We start from the raw sequence: 17214 nt of genomic DNA on the forward strand, positions 1-17214 counted from the left end.
TACACACATTACAGTAGACTTATACGAGTAATATATTTTCTTCATGTCATTTGAAGAACGGTGTTATTTTAAACAAGCAGAGATGCCCTGCCTTGTCCTTCTGGACAAGGCAGGGCATCTCTGCTTGTTTAAAATAACAGTAAGTAATAAAATAACAGTGAGTAATTTATTTTTATCTAATGATTTCTACGATTGTCACGCACGAGGTAAATCTTACCGTAAAAAGCGAAACAACTAATAAAGGTAAAACTTAATAAAAAATCCTCAGCAGATTCGCGAGTTGAATTTACTTAAAGGACGAATAAGCAAGTAAAGTTTTATTAAAAAATAAAAATAAAAATAATTAGCTATGTAACTTTTGCTTGGAAAAATAAACCAATCCCATATCTCTCTCTCTCTTTCCTGAATCTGTAAATAAAAATCAGCGTTCTTTTTGATAAGAAAAAGAGCTCTCGGTTGGTTTCAATAATAAAGTTTGCCCCATATCCAGCGTTACAAAGGAATAAAATTAAGTAAAAAAACAAAACAAATGTACACTTACACGAGGGAACACACGGACATACATCGAAAAACATAGACAAGAAGACATATAGACATACATAAACACAGACATTCACACACCGGTACGCACAGATACACACAGGCAGGCACACACTTAAACACAAAGTTACTTTTCTTTATTAAAAAAATATAACATGGCGGTTCAATTATTTCGTCTTCCCAATTGCTCGTTAAATAAACTTGTAATTTCATATATTACGACGCACTAATCGCAATATCTTATTATATTATTATACATAAGTACAAAGAAAATTTATTTTGTGATTATTAATACACTTTTTTGAAAATGAATATTCTACTTTATTTTTATTATCAGTTATTAAGAGTAAGCCTCCTCTTCTTTGCTCGAAATATGAAATTTCCATTTGTGATTTTTCTTTTATTTATTACTAGAAGTACCCGGCATTAAACGTAACATTAAATTCCTTAAAAATGAAATTTAAAAAAAAAATGAAAAGAAGCTGAGACATGTGCATGCGAATATTATGTTTTTTTCTAAACAGTTCACTTCGAAATAAAAAAAAAACAATAAAATAAAAAAATACTCGAGCTGAGATCGAAACCAAAATCTAAAGACGATGCGTCAAGTACGATAATCATTAGGCCAGCTTGCCAATATCTTTTAAAAGTCTTTTCAAACAGATGGCAAACAGTTAAAAATCCGATGACCGCCTACCAATTTTTCAATTCTTACTCTTTAGAAGCAGTTTCCCCCGATGAAAACCGATTAAAATGTTTTCCACATATCTGAATACCCTATATACCAAATTTCCAGTCTGTAGTTAAAAAATCGTTGAGTATATAGGTTTAAAAGTATCCTGAAACACATTCTCATTCTCATAGATATGTAGAACATCCGTTATTATTAAGATTAAGTCTCTGTTTCTTTGCTCATGAAAAATAAATCGCGAATATTGAAAAGTGACGGATACATATACGTTCTTTTTTACTGTAGAGATTATCAACATTAATGAGACATTTATTCTCCTTTTTCTTCGTGAAGTGTGAAAATAAAAAGATGAAATAGATCCGACGATATGAATATAAATGGAAATTTAGACGCCCTAAAAATTAAATATTTCGACTACTGTTTCACAAGCTTCAACAAGAGCAAAAACAAGCTAAAAATAGCATATAACGAAAAGCTGTGTAATTTGGAATATATATGCATATTCCAAATTACACATCTTGTGGGAGGGTATATGTGTATATACAAACATACATAAACACGCTTTTTTCGTATATCTTGACTGGTAAATGTCTGTCTCATCTGAGGGTCTTTGATAAGGCGCAGAAACATCTGTAATGTGATTGGCCCCATTATTTTTTGTCTGAACCTCTCGTGGACGTGATATTTGATTGTTTCATATTTTTCTGTAAATACTATTATGGCATGTATTCTTCAGATTTGTGACATCTATTACCTGCGTCCGTTTATTCCCATTGGTTTAACTGGTCTCCGTCAATTCGCTGTTTTCATACCCTATTGTAATGCAGCTTCTTATTCCATTGCTTTCTTTCTGGGAAATGCAGGCTTGTATAACTCTCTTCCTGCTGACTGTTTTCCTCCTACTATTTCCGGCCCTGTCGGTGGGGTATTAGAATACGCCGACTGCCCCCCTGCAGAGGGTAAAAGTCCCTCAATGGGGGTCCTGGATATGACCTTAAAATATATCCAGTGGTGAGGCTCCAGCTTGTGGGCTTTGAGGAGTGTGGAGTCACCCTTTAATTACACTGGCTCCCAGGTCCACTCTGACCCGGAGTTGTAATACCTGCTAGGGTCCCAACTATGGGTTAAATAGAAACCGACGTGAAAACAACAAATACATTCTATTAAAAAAAATTTCTTCAAAATCTTTGGATTCGGCATTAAATAAACCGAAACGGGTTGATATGCCGTAAAACAAAAACAACCAACCAACCAACCTCCTACTATTTTATGATTAAGATCAATGGCATTTCCTTTCTTTGCGATAATAATCTTTCGTTCCTGTTAGTTCCTTACAGCAATGGCTTTACATCCTGTCTGAACCGATATCTATAAAATTATATATCTATATATATAAAAATGTAAAGTTGGTTCGTTCTAAAGAAATAAAACCATGTTTATACGTTACCAATTTATTTGAAATTTTCAGACAACCCATTTTTAGAGTCGAGGTATGTTTTTATGTTATTAAAATAAATTTACCTAATTAAAATTAAAATATTAAATAAAATAAATATATTTATTTATCGTTTCTGCGAATCTGTTCTGTTGATAAAACTGAACTTCCGGTTGGATTCATTTCACAGCCACGAATTGACGAAAGGTTTAATTTTCTGTTAACTCGATAAGTAAAAAACAAAAAACAAAAAAACATATTTCATTTGTTTATCTTCCAAATTTTTTAATTTACACATCTTTTCTTTATTATATAAGGCAAAAAAAAGTTTGCTATATAAGATTACTCATGCAGAGAGTGATCCGTGCTGAAATAATGTTATTATTTAAAAAGTCATTCTTAACATGGGGAGGTAAGGATGTTTTGTACCTATTCTGTACTTTAACCTTACAATTGAATAAATAATAAAAAAAACATATCGTAAAACGTTATTTAAACGTGGAAATATGATTTAAAAAATAGCGCGGCTCTCTGCATTAGCACCATTTTTATTTATTGTTGTTGTTTCACGAATTTTCGGCCAACTATTCCTCTGGCCTTCATGAAAAGAAGTCCTTTTATAAATGTTCAGTAACTTTTTCCTTTTATTATTCTTAAAGAGTAACACTTTTCTTATTCATGAAAGGAGTTAAGCCTACGTAATTATCAATAAATGGTTTAGTTACTTTTTTAAAAAAATGTTTGTAAAAGTGCGAAAGGCGACGTTACGTTGTTGTACAAACATTACTCCCATGCTTAATTTCTATACTTATAGGTTTTTGGAATTTTTTTTCACTGGATTATTATTGATTGGACACTAATTAAACAGATTATTAAAAAAAAAATGTAAAAAAGGAATCATTATTTCGACATTTGAAAGTGGTGCTCACTTTTTAGTTACAACGTTCTGATAAATCAGTCACCCATTTTGTAAGCAATAAAAACGCGGTATATCAAAACCATAGAAAGTAAAAATAATGAGTCTCTACCGCATTTGTAAGTCAGAAATATATTTGTTTCTCAAAGAAAAAAAAATAGAGAGAACAGGACTTTTTTTTATTGTTTTCATGAAAATAAAGTTTCGAGATTTTTAATTATTTTTTTTTTTTACTTATTTAGTCAGTTTGTGTTTTTTTTTTTAAATTGTTTTTGTGAAAGGTGAGTTTTTTTTCAAAACTTTTGTTTTGTTTCTTTTTAATTTTTTTAAAGTATTATAAATTTCACTAACATGCTGGAGAAATGTTTAATAATTTGGTATTTTTTTTAGATTAGGTCCACCTCCACAATTTTCCTTTCAATGACGACATTTATAGGTTTCCGAGTATACTGAACACGCAAATTGCATTGAAATTTTGCGGAAATAAATAGTTGTATTATGCATTGTATTCTTCGGCGGCCATCTTTTTACGTGCACACGCGCCATAAACAAATACACACACGTAAAAAAAGATGGCCGCCAAAGATTACAATGCATAATACAACTTTTTATATCTTGATAACTACTTATTTCTGCAAAATTTCGATGCGATTTTCGTATTCAGCATAGTCGAAAACCATTTCAAGTCGTCATTTAAAAGAAAATTGAGGAGGTGGACCTAATCTAAAAATTTACCAATAATTTTTAATCCCGTACGCCTCCCGATACATTGCTTTGTCAACATGCGACCATTTTATATCTCCCGAAGACACTTCCGTATTTAGAAAAAAAAAACTAATAAAAAGTGACCGATTTACCAGAACGTGGTAACTAAAAAGTGAGTATCCCTTTCAAATGTTGAAATGATTTTTTTTTTTCAATTTCTTTTTCATAATCTGGTTAGTGTTCAATCAATAATAATCCAGTGAAAAAATTTCAAAAAACCTATCAGTATAGAAACTCCACCACGTAAGTAAATAAATAAAAAATGTTACGTGCGCATGCGTTAGCCTTGACTAGGGGGGGTACTAAGGGAACGACCATTAAATAATTCTGCGGGTCGCCATGGAACTCAACGCCCAAGGAGTATCAAAATAGTTTTCATGATCTGAAGAAATTTTTTTTCTTCCGAATAGTGGGTGATCACTTTTCCATCTAAAATTAACTTAAAATGAGACCCACTTTCTGGCCACCTGAGGAAGGGGCATTTATTTTCGTGTTTATTGGCTTAAAGGTTTTTTTTACAAGACAGTTTGGTACGCGAATGCATATTTAACAGTTTTCGTTTATGCTCACGCATAGCATACACAAAGGCTACGTCTGTGAAATGGAAAATAGTCCCAGAGTTCAGGGGTTAATACCATGCAAAAGAAATCAAACAAAAAGACTTTTAAGCCAAGAAACACACAGAAAGAAAAAAAAATAGCATCCATTTTTTTTCTATCGAATTCATTTGCTGTTTTTATTGAAAACTATTTTCCCCCGGATTTTTGATATAATTTTCCATTAAGGTCTGTGCGTCTCACGTTCGTAAATAACAATTTTTTTTTTGTAGATTTTGGTGTGCTAAAAACGAATCTGCAAACCGTTTCCGTCACAAAAAAATAGTTTTTATGATATGAAGAAATTACTTTTTCGAAAAAGTGGCGATCACTTTTCCATGTAAATTTAACTTAAAATGAGCACCCACTTTCTAGCCACCTGAGAGAGGGGGGATTTTTTCCCATGTTTATTGGCTAAACAGCTTTCGTTTATGCTTACGCATAGCGTAAACGAAGGCTACGGCTGTTAAATGGAAAATAGTCCCAGAGTTCAGGGGTTATTACCATGCAAAAGAAATCAAACAAAAGACTTTTTAGCCAAGAAACAGAAAAATGCCCCTCTCTCAGGTGGCCAGAAAGTGGGTGCTCATTCTAAGTTAAATTTACATTGAAAAGTGATCACCCACTTTTCGAAAAAGTAATTTCATGAATGTCATGAAAACTTTTTTTTTTGCTACGTAAACGGTTTGCAGATTCGTTTTTAGCACACCGAAATCTACAATAAAATATTTCGTTATATATGAACGTGAAACGGGCCTTAAAGTAAAATAATACCGGATTTTTTTGAGCAGATTTGCCGTTTAGTTGTACAAATATCCTCACACCAGGTAATCACTAAAAGGGATTTTTAAAAGTCGTCACCTGTATCGAGCAAAAGTTTAAAACCACCGATTATATGCCAGCCTACATCATGGTAACATATATTGAGTGAGTTCCTAACAGTATTTTTAGTTTAAACTCATTTTCCCAAAATTTCCCCAAACTTAACATGTTCGATACAGTCTGCCGCCATTTGTATTTTTCAGATATACCGATAAACATTGAATGTTTTTGAACCGATTATACATTACATGAAAACACTAAAATCTTATCCAGTTAGGTAGAACACTTACTTTTCTTGCCTTTGATAACATTTATTTGTTATATATATATTTTTTGACAACTTCTTTGTATCTGTGTTTAGTAATATAAACCCTTTTCATTTAATGTAACGTTTAGTCGGCTCGAAAAACAGTGTTTATTGGTGTATTTGAAAGCTACAAATGGTGGTGGACACTGTTGATTACTTTAAGTTAGAGAAAGTGAGTTAAAACTAAAAAAACTATACAAAATACTGTCAGAAACCTATCCATTATGCCAGCCTATGTCATGGTAACATATGTTCGGTGAGTTTCAGACACTGTTTTGTATAGTTTTTAGTTTTCAACTTACTTTCCCAAACTTAACGTATTCAACAGAATTCGCGACCATTTCTGTTTTTTGAGCCAATTAAACATTTTACATTACATAAAAACACTAAACAATTATCCAATTAGGTAGAAACGTAAATTACCTTACCTTTGCTTTCATTTATTTGTTTTTGGACGACTTTTTCGAATCTGTGTATAGTAACCCCCCTCCCCCCACCATCAACCAAATATTAATTACTAAATCACATTTTTTAAAACAACAAAAAAAAGCATTTAGCGTTTCAACATTTTTGCTACGTTCGGCTTCATCCACTGATTGTTGGTCAAGTCCAAAACATGAATGATTGACAGAAACTCTCGAGGATCCAGATCAAATTCTGCAAGAGCACCATTTTTTTCAGTTTCGCCTTCTTTTTCACTTTTTGCAGTGGATTGCTGTACTAATATAAGAAACATGCATTTTCTCTTTTATTAAATTTTTCCATTACACCAAATTGAGCCACTGCAACGCGTGGCAGGGTACAGCTAGTATATATATATATATATATATATATATATATATATATATATATATATATATATATATATATATAACAGACACCTCTATGTTTCAAAACACGTACACACATGCAGTGGAAACAGCTTCAAAATAATGCCAATCTTCCAAACAGACAATTATTTTTATTTACTTACACAGGAAAAAAACTTCATCACCAAATTCACCCCTGAACTGAACAGAACCTAATACCATCACACAAAAACATGAAATTCAAGGTACACTCGCATGCACACCCATACACATACACATACACACACCCACACATAAATCAGAACCGACACATTAAAACACACACACGTGCGCGCATACAACAACACACAGATATACCACCCCTATCTCTAATACAACACACTGAAAAATACCAACCCTACTTAACCTCGGAACCAACAACACTAGGAGACACCTAGAACCATAGTATAATATCTGTTCCAACACCTCTCTCATATAATGAATTCCAATAAAATAATATATATATACGGCATCTTATGTTTATTTAGTTGTTTCGTAAAAGTAAAGAATAGGTTTCTAATTTTGTATCTTCTCTGTATAATCATGTTTGACACACCGAAGTTAAGCAACGATAAGCCTGGCCAGTACCAGATGGGTGACCGTTTTGGACTTCTAGGTGCTGTATGTGCTCCCTGCTTATCTCGGCATTGTTTCCTGTCGTCTTCTCCTTGCAACTGGACTCAATCAGGCCGATTCAGGAGAGGTGTGGTTACTCTTGTCACACAATTATAGGTTTAGCTGTCCCTACAGGGGGTATCCTTTGTCTTTCGATACTGAATGGAGACATTGGTACTAACCGAATTTCTTTTTGCGGGATGAGGGTGAACATTCATAATTGGACTATTTGTGATGTTTCGCTTTTCGGTTTCAACAATAATATACAATTTATAATAAACGAATTTAAACATGTCACTTAATAATATCAGAATATATTAATATTTATGCATTAACATTTATACCTATAACTACATTAAGGTTTATTTTATGTTGACATAGTCGTACAGATTAAAATACCTTCTATTTATAATAGGTACGGGTAAAAATGGGCAGGCAAAAATAGGGGACCTAATTTTGAAAGCCGATTTATCATAATGTTTTGTAGGTTTCCGACTACATTTTGATTGTATTTGAAAGATTACAGACTAAAGTTGATTTCCTTAAGAGAAAAAAAATATTTGTACACGTGAAAAAAAAGTTATGAAAAATGTTTTCACGGCGAGATAACCAATTCAGCTAAGTTTTGAAGTTAAATAAATTCATTGTAAAAATCCTTTGACAGATAAATACTAGTTTTCTGGATCTATTTCAAAGATAATTAGTAAAGTCCTAAGATATTGAATTAAATAAATAAAAAAAGCACCTTTTTTGTGCAAAAAAATAACTAAATTAGCTCTCAAAAAGCAAGTAATTCACCGTTCGCCAAAAACGCAACAAACTAAAATTTTGTAAACACGATTATAAGGAGGCCCAAAATTTCAGCCAATAGAAACGCTGTTTCAAAATGAAGTCATGATAGTAAAAGGAGTCAAATATCTTTTTTTTTCCAAGGCGTGCATCCATAGATTCCTATTTTGAACGTTTGTATTAATTTTAATCATTTTTTAATTTAATTATTTTTTATGTTCCTGTTTTTAAATCAATTTTTTTAATTATTGTTCGACATTGTATAAAAATTATTCTATGCAAAAAGTTTAACATCCTTGCGAGCAAGGAAATTATTAAAATCTTGCATATAAAAATTATGCGAAATCGGTAATTTAAAAAAAAAAGTAGAAATATTTTTGCTATTATAATTTTGTGTGTGTAAAATTATTAAATAAACAATGCTTAATTCAATGGTAATATCGGTAGTTCGAGAAATTCATTTTTCTTCGAGTTATATCGAATTCATTAATACGGACTTTGGGGGCTTTTTTTCGTAATGTTCTTGCAAACAGTATTTTCTTTTCTTTTATTGTTACAAATTATGATGCTTTATTTATACAGAAAAAGCAAAAATGAATTCTTGTGTTTTTTTTATTTAAAACTGAAAGCCATAACTTTAGTAAAGGTATTTTTTGTTTAAACAAAATAATACATTTCCACTCAGATTAAAATAAAAATAATTAATTCCGCGATCATTGTTTGATAAATACTGAAAATTTCATTAAAATTGGTTAATTTTCTGATTTTTGGTGACTTTTGAAGTAAAGGGATGGGTCAAAATGTTTATACATTTTGAGCATCGGCATTCATTTTGCCCATATCTACTTTATAACCACTGAAAGTTTTATTGTCCCTTTTTCACTATTACCAATACATTAAAAATTGTAATTACATAATTTAATATTGCCATTTAATCGGATCAGGAACTGAATTAATTCTGCCATAATTTGAAAATGTCCTATTTAAATCGGGAGTTCATACAGTCATCTTTTCGATTGTGTTAAGTTGCTCACTTTCTTCAATAATTTCAGATTAGTAAATAATACCAACAACTAATTGTAAACAGTAATTTAATAACATCAAGAACTGTACTAATTGTATTATAATTTGAAAGCGTTCTATTTCTTGGGGAGGGGGGTACACTTTCAAATCTGTTAGGTTGCTAAATTTCCTAATAATTTTAGATTTCTTAATAATTAAATACTCATCTGTATCTCTTCTCTGCAATTATATAAATGCAACTTTGTCTCTGTGTGCGCGTGTGAGTTCGTTCCTTATAGACTCCGAAACGACTGAAAAGAGTTTCTCTAAAATTTACAGAACTTTACTATATAAGTCTAGGGGTGATCTTAGTTAAATTTTTGTCTCAGAATACCCCTGATAATTACCGATAATCGAAACCGTTATTTTAATTTATATATCATCGCTAAAGCCAATTTTTCCATGTCATCGCTTAGCAACAATGATAGAACGAATGACCGTGAAAATTCTACTGTTGGTAAGTTTATAGCGTGCTTTTTTTTTTGCATGACGTGGTCTTTAGGTTCAAACTCCATACGTAAATTTCTTAACTTTTTTTCATTAACTGCAAAGACTTTTATAAGACTTGAAAATGTACGTGTTTTTTTCTGTTTTTTTTATTGCATGAAGTGATCTGTAGGTTCAAACCCTGTACGTAAATTTCTTAATATTTTTTCGTTAACTGGAAGGAAGTTTATATAAAATAATTTTATAAAAGAAACAGTAGGTTCTGTAGAGTGCAATGTAGAATAACATATATGTTGGACTAATTTACTGCATGGAGGCATGTGAAGCTTTCTCCCGGGCGATTTCACGGATTTCGATGACAATAAAAATATAGGAGTGTGAAATATTTGTTGGTCATCATTCAATCCCGGAAAACGTCGGGTCTCCCTGCTAGTTACTAATAAATTTGAACACATTCAGTTTTTAAGCGGTTGAAGTGTTCCCAATTTTATTTTGGTGTTGGGGCAGGGTGTATAGTTTCTTGCCTGTCTTTCCAGAATACATTAACATTTCTGTCTGCTTTAAAAATATGTTTATTTAATTGTTATATGAAAGTACACAGTAAGGTAACATTTCAGTATAAGTACCGACAATTTTAGTGTTTCCTCGAAACAAAAATCGATCTTAATAGTGATCCAATGGCTGATGTGCTTGCCTCCATACTTCTAAAAATAGGTGATGCTAAGATTCCAACAACCATTACAACTATTGTTTCGTCATTCACAAAACTTAGTAACAACGTTTACGCAAAAAAAAAAAAATGTGTGCATCCTCGATGGCTAACAGTAAGCGCTATTCTAGCTCGTAAAAATGCTACACGTCATCAATCAACAGCTGCTTACCGAAATTTCAGGTGAGAAAGACACTTTCAGTTCTGTAGAAAATCTTTAGATTCGGCATTAAATAAACTGAAAAGGGTTGATATGTCGTAAAACCAAAACAACCAACCAACCAATTTCATTTGGTAGAAGTAGCCATATAAACTATTGGCTAAAGATGAATTGACATTCATGCGCAGCATACCTATTATTCCATCAGATTCTGCAATTCAATTTAAAAGGCTCAGTTTCCAATTAAACTGTTTTGCCATTCCAATAACCCAGTTTGAAGAAAAATCTTTGGTAGTGGTTACTCTCACCTTAGCCTTACCATTGTTTAAGCCATGGACAGTTTTATGTAGATGTTTACGTGTAGGCCCTTCCCTCACAATTTCTACATATTTTAGCACCAATAGGTACAACATCAAATATTGTGCACCAAAGAGCTTGATACAAATAACAACGCCAATGTGAAATTCAATAAACACATTTGCTTACATCAAATCATGTCTTAATATATTTATCTGCACTTCAGATCCACTTTTCTAGAATAAATTCTCAAAAAACAACTTCTACTGCTCCAATATCATATTACCATTAGATTTATATTGTTATCTAAGCATTTTAATCGATGATTATTATGTATGTTAGTTTCACCGTATTGCTATATTTTCATGTGGTTCGAGGTGTTTCAGAAACAAACAATCCTGTTGATAACTGTCATTTATTTTTCGAAAACTACACGCTCTGATTAATAAATGCATTAGAAACCACAGAAATTTAACAATTCAAACATATTTAGTAATATTTTTTACTTAACATTTTTTTTACATCCGCTCAGACAACACAAAGTACAATATAATAATCAGCAGAGAATACGGTTTGTAATGATACGAAATCTGTATGAATTAAAATATATTTAACTGTATTTTACGATCGAACAATACGGGGTGATCTGCTAGTATATATATATATATATATATATATATATATATATATATATATATATATATATATATATATACTAGCAATGATACTAGTGCTTTGCGGGGGACATTTCTGTACGCTCAAGTACCTGCATAAGTGGATGTTATAATAGCCGCACCAAATACGACCTTAACTTCTGACCTTGACCTTAAAAATTGTGTGCACCATCATGTCAGGTTTGGTCATGATCTGTTTAGTAGTGTGGGCTGTCACCATCATCATGACGGGCTCTCCTTGCCCGGAACAATGTGACTCTTTCTCTCCATAGTTTCCTGTCTTTTATCAGTGCCTTCTGGTTCACAGTTGGCGTCGTGTTCTATTTGCTGGATGTATATGGATCTAGGTCGTCCTTTGCTTGAACGTCCGTGTCGTGGAGTCCATAGCAATACATCACTCACCAATTCATGCTTTCATACTTGCTCCTCAGACAATGACCAGCAAATCCTAGGCGTCTTTCTCTCATGGTATTAGGTATGACAGGTAGGTTGCCATAAAGTTGCTACTTCGTGGGATGATTTTGCCAAGATATTTAATACTGTTCGTAGCATACGGGTGTATGTGCCGTCTAGTTTTCTTTTCAATCTTTTGGTGAGTGTCCAAGTTGTAGCACCGTAAACAAGGATAGACTCTACCACTGCCCTGAAGAGCTGCTTTTTCAATTTGTTAGTTAGTCCCGAAGTCCATACTGAACGTAGCACATTCAATGCGGCCCATGCTTTTGAGATGCGAATTTCGATATCTCTCTCTATGGAAACTATGTTGCTGCCCAGATACGTAAACTCAGCGACTTCTTTCAGTGTTGATCAAACCAGAGCCTTGATCTATCCTTTCACATTGAAAGCCATATACTTTGTCTTATCCGTATTTATGTGGAGACCAATGTCTTTTCTAGCTTATGTAACGGTGTTTACACATCAGCAGTGTTGTTCGTGAACAAAGCAATATCGTCTGCGTAATCCATGTTATGTATGCTGATTGATGACGCCTGTTTCTGGATTCATTTAGGGTTAAGCCTAGCCCGTTGTGTATATCAACAGAGGTGCGAAGTACAAAGTCAAGACAGACAATGAAAAGAAAAGGGGCAAGAGTATCTCCTTGTAGAACCCTGGTGCAGATGTCGAAAAATTCAGTGTCCTCATCTGGCGACCTGACCATTGCTTGAGTGTGCTCATATAGCATTATGATAGCATTAATGACTTCATTTGGAATGCCATATGCTTTTAATATGTTGGCTATTTTTCCTCTATGTACGGAGGCGAATGCTTTGGAGAAATCTACAAAGACGATGACTGCCTAAATGTTTTTGGCTTTGACTTCTTCAATTAGTCTCCAAACAGTAACTATTTGACTAGTAGTAGATCGATTCTTTCTAAATACATTCTGGTTCTTCCTGAGCACTTCTTCGATCTTTGGTTGGATACGGTTGAGAAGCATGGCATTGTAGATTTTTTCTGCAATTGGAGTGAGTGTTTTTTCTCTGTAGTTGCTTGGTATGCTTAGATCAACCTTCTTGGGGAAGGGAAGTGTGCATCCTTCCCTCCATATATTAATAATTTTTTGATTATATACAGAATTGCATGATTTAAGAAGGATGTCATTGACGCCACCTGTCTTCCATACATACAGGAGGTATGTTATCTAAACCTGCAGCTTTACGATTCTTGGTCTTCTTTAGTACATTTAGAAGTTCCTCCATTGTAAAATCACCCTTCTCAATATGGAGTTCCGGTACAACAATCGGCTGAATTGGTTGGTCTTTCAGTTCTGGGTTGTTTCTGCGTAGTATTTCAAAATGTGCTTTCCATTTCGAACGTGCATTTTCCGGAGTGTTTGCCTTTAACTTAGCTTTGGCTGGTCGTTTGCGCCCAGATATCTCATTTTCTACTTGCCAAGCCAGATATGATTGTTTGTTATCTGCAGCATTCTGAATTCGATTTATTTGCTCTTGAACATACTTCTGTTGTTCTGATAGGTACATCATACTAAGCTCTTGAAGGACCTGCTTCCTTAATTTTGTGTTCTGTCGGGTGGAGTATTTATGTTGCTTTTTGATTATGTTTTTTCAACTTTTCTCGTTTTGATATTATTTTGTCATTTTCCCACAGTACTTCTCGCTTTTCCTTGGGCTTCAGAGGTATAAACTTCTTTGCTACTTCTTGGTGCGATCTAACGAAGTTTTCATAGGTGGTATTAGCAGTTGGTTCAGTCAATGACAAGGCACAAAAGACGCTGAGCGGAAAAATCATTAAGAGATAAATGGTCAGGTTCAACTAGTCTAATTGAGAAATTACTGCGATTCGCCTGTAGACGTAGCTCACACAGGTGATATTATCCGAGCTATCGAAAGATTCAATATGACTCTAAATCAAACCAGAATTCCATACCGCATCGACCGCCACACGGGTAACCAAGGGTCGCTACTTGGTGTGCCGGCACTGGCCACAGCTATCGAGGAGTTTACTACAGCATCAAAACCTAGGCTAGCAAAATGTAGATACACCATCAAAATATCCACCTTTAATGTACGGACACTTCAACCCACATCTCAAATATCAGAACTTGTTGCTTCATCAACAGAACACGATATCGACATTGTGTGTATTCAACAGCACCGTCTTTTCCACAACGACATGGACATAAAGTATCATGAAATTGGTAACAGCTGGACACTAGTATCAGCGTCAGCATGGAAAAATTTGACAAATAGTACCATTGGGGGAGTAGGACTTCTGCTTAGCCCTCGGGCATTGAAATCATTGAATAGTGCTGAGAAGATAACACAAAGGATAATTCTTGCTATCTTTAATGGTAATCCTGCGACTACTGTTATTTGTTGCTACAGCCCTACCAACGTCAGTGACAAGCAAGAGATCCTGAATTTCTACGATGAACTCTCAGCAATAGTGCGCCCAATCACCAAACATAATTCATTGGTTATCGAGGGTGACATGAATGCGCACACAGGAAGGACAGACAACAAGCATGTTCTCTTTCCATGATGGAACAAATCGAAATGGAGAGTATTAACTTTTCTCTTTGAAAACAACCTACAATGCATGAATATCCGTTTTTAGAAAAGATCCGGTAAGCTCTGGACCCATCAATTCCCAAATGTAGACAAGGCACAACTGGACTATCCTTTTATGGATAAGAAGTGGATCAATAACTGTCATAACTGTGAAGCTTATAGCAGTTTCTATGGTGTGGCTACTGATCATAAGTTGAAGTTAAGTCTACGAGCGAACACAACTAAAAACTCATCTAGAAAGCCTTACAACTGGTCAATCAGATCAAACAGGTGTGGGCTGTAGGAGAGTATATGTACATGGGCTATGACCTTGACCTTTGACCATTACGTTGGAACATGGTGTGATACATTTCTCGGTGTAGGGCCATCATCTTGCCAGGTTTGGTCATGATCGGTCTTTTGGTGTGGGCTGAAGGAAAGTATATATACAAGTTATGGCCTTGACCGTTGACCTCAACCTTGAAAAATAGTGGGGGAACATCATCATACCAGGCTCGGTCATGATCGCTCCAGTGGTGTGGCTGTAGGAGTCTTGTACACACACACACACACACACACATACACACGAACGCTATTACTTTAGCAACTGCCTTAAGCGAGCATTGAAACTCGACTGCCTAGGCTAAAATAGGTGCTTTTACCCGTTACACTATTTCGAATGCCGCTAAGTAGGAAAATGAAATTACAATGATCAATATTAACAAACGTTTTAAGCTCCATATGTCTACCCAAAGATCATTGTATTATTCGCTAGTGGCAGTCTGTTATTTCACTCACCAATATGCTCAACTCAAGATAGATAGAATTGTCTAGTCACCTACTGGCTGTTTCACTGTATCACAGCTCTACATGTACACATATATGCGAGTATTTGTTTTTATTTTATTTTCTTTACTTTATTTTAAATCAGAATTTTATTTTAGGTTTTTATTTTAGTTTTAGTTATTGATTATTTTGATTAAGATTATACTTTTAAATATGATTTGAATATTGTTATTCCTCTTATTCTAATGATTATGTTTATTCATTTTACTCATTTATTATACTGTATTAGTCATTGATGCTGTTAAATTCATAATTTATTTATATACTAGTAGGCCGACCGGTATTGCCCGGTCGAAAAAATGCTTAAATATGATTTTCATTAATGCAGATTTCGTAATGATTATAATATTAGTCTGAGTGTCCGGCGTTGCCCGGTATTTGGGGGTGTGTGTTGAGCAAAATAAATAAATAAAGTGGTTGTATGCAGGCAGGCTCGAACCCGTGTCGCAAAGGAGGAAACATACGTGAAAAAAAAACGCGACGTCTTTGCTGTTGCGCTTATCGCCAAACCGGAAGTAGCGAATGTTTGAATTAAGGCTAGTCAATCGAAAAAGAGGGTATGATTTTTTAAAATATCGACGAGAAAAAGCCCCCCCCCTGTGGAAACGTGCCCATTTGAGGGCGAAGGAATTAATATTTTTTATTTGTCTTCGGAAGGGTCGAGCTTCAAAAAGATACCAATATCGTGAAAATCCGTCGCCTCTGTCGAAAGTTATAGACATACACACATACATACATGCATACATACATACATACATACATACATACACACATACATTTAAGCATATAGGTGAGATTTATATTAAAGATTATATTGGATAGATATATAGCAATGATTTAAAAAGTAAAAAAAAAATGATTCGTGCGCCGTCATCAAGAATCGAAACTAAAATGTTTAGCTTACGATTTACTTTTTCCTTTGAAGTTAATACCTGAGCTATGGAAACATGTTTGCTGCAAGGCTAAAAATTAAAACATGAACATATAGCTATGACTTACCGCATGCATATCCGTAATGTCGTCCTTCGACCTTCGCCTTTCCATTTTTTTTTTAAATTTTTACACCTTAACACCGATTTTCCCCAGCTAAAACCCAAATATAAAGTTTCGCATGAGTTCGAATACCCCATATATTAAGTATCATGTTTGTAGGCAAAAATAAAAAAAAACTGAAAAGGTGTTTGGTAGGCAAAATTTATTAAACTTATATAGATATACGTATTCATAAATATATACGGAAAGAAGTTTGTGTTTACTATAACGTTCTTACGCAAATATTACGCAAGCATAAATCGGGTAGAATACAATTGCCTGTAATAGTTAACTAAAGATGATCATTCCATAAGAAAATCGAAAAAAAAACTAATATGGAATTAATTAAAATGAATGTTTAAATAAATATGCAAATTAGCTAAGTCTTTGCAGATTTTGCAGAGGAATGCAGTATATAAGAAAGTTGTATTTTCTTCTTAAATAAATAGAGGAAATGGCTTTTAATTTGAATAACAATGCACACACAATATATATATATATATATATATATATATATATATATATATATATATATCAAGGTCAAAGCAGCTCGAGGAGTAAAGGAGATTGTCAGTGAGAAGCTGAGAGGAATATAACATGGAACGGACAAAATTTTATTAGTAAGGCGACTCTCCGACAAGTATTTTTGATA

General features: G+C 33.7%; 1 protein-coding gene across 1 annotated transcript in view; it reads right to left on the bottom strand.

The window, feature by feature from the left end:
* The window catches only part of LOC145292797 (MAM and LDL-receptor class A domain-containing protein 2-like), a 100886-nt gene extending 85792 nt beyond the window's left edge, over positions 1-15094 (bottom strand). The window contains exon 1 of the mRNA XM_080138836.1: positions 15034-15094. Coding sequence (XP_079994962.1) covers positions 15034-15094 — 61 coding nt within the window. The remainder of the gene's footprint in view (positions 1-15033) is intronic.
* Positions 15095-17214: the final 2120 nt, after the last annotated feature.

Source organism: Euprymna scolopes, chromosome 14 (assembly GCF_053919585.1).
Source record: "Euprymna scolopes isolate OS-2025 chromosome 14, ASM5391958v1, whole genome shotgun sequence".
NCBI classification, from domain to species: domain Eukaryota; kingdom Metazoa; phylum Mollusca; class Cephalopoda; order Sepiida; family Sepiolidae; genus Euprymna; species Euprymna scolopes.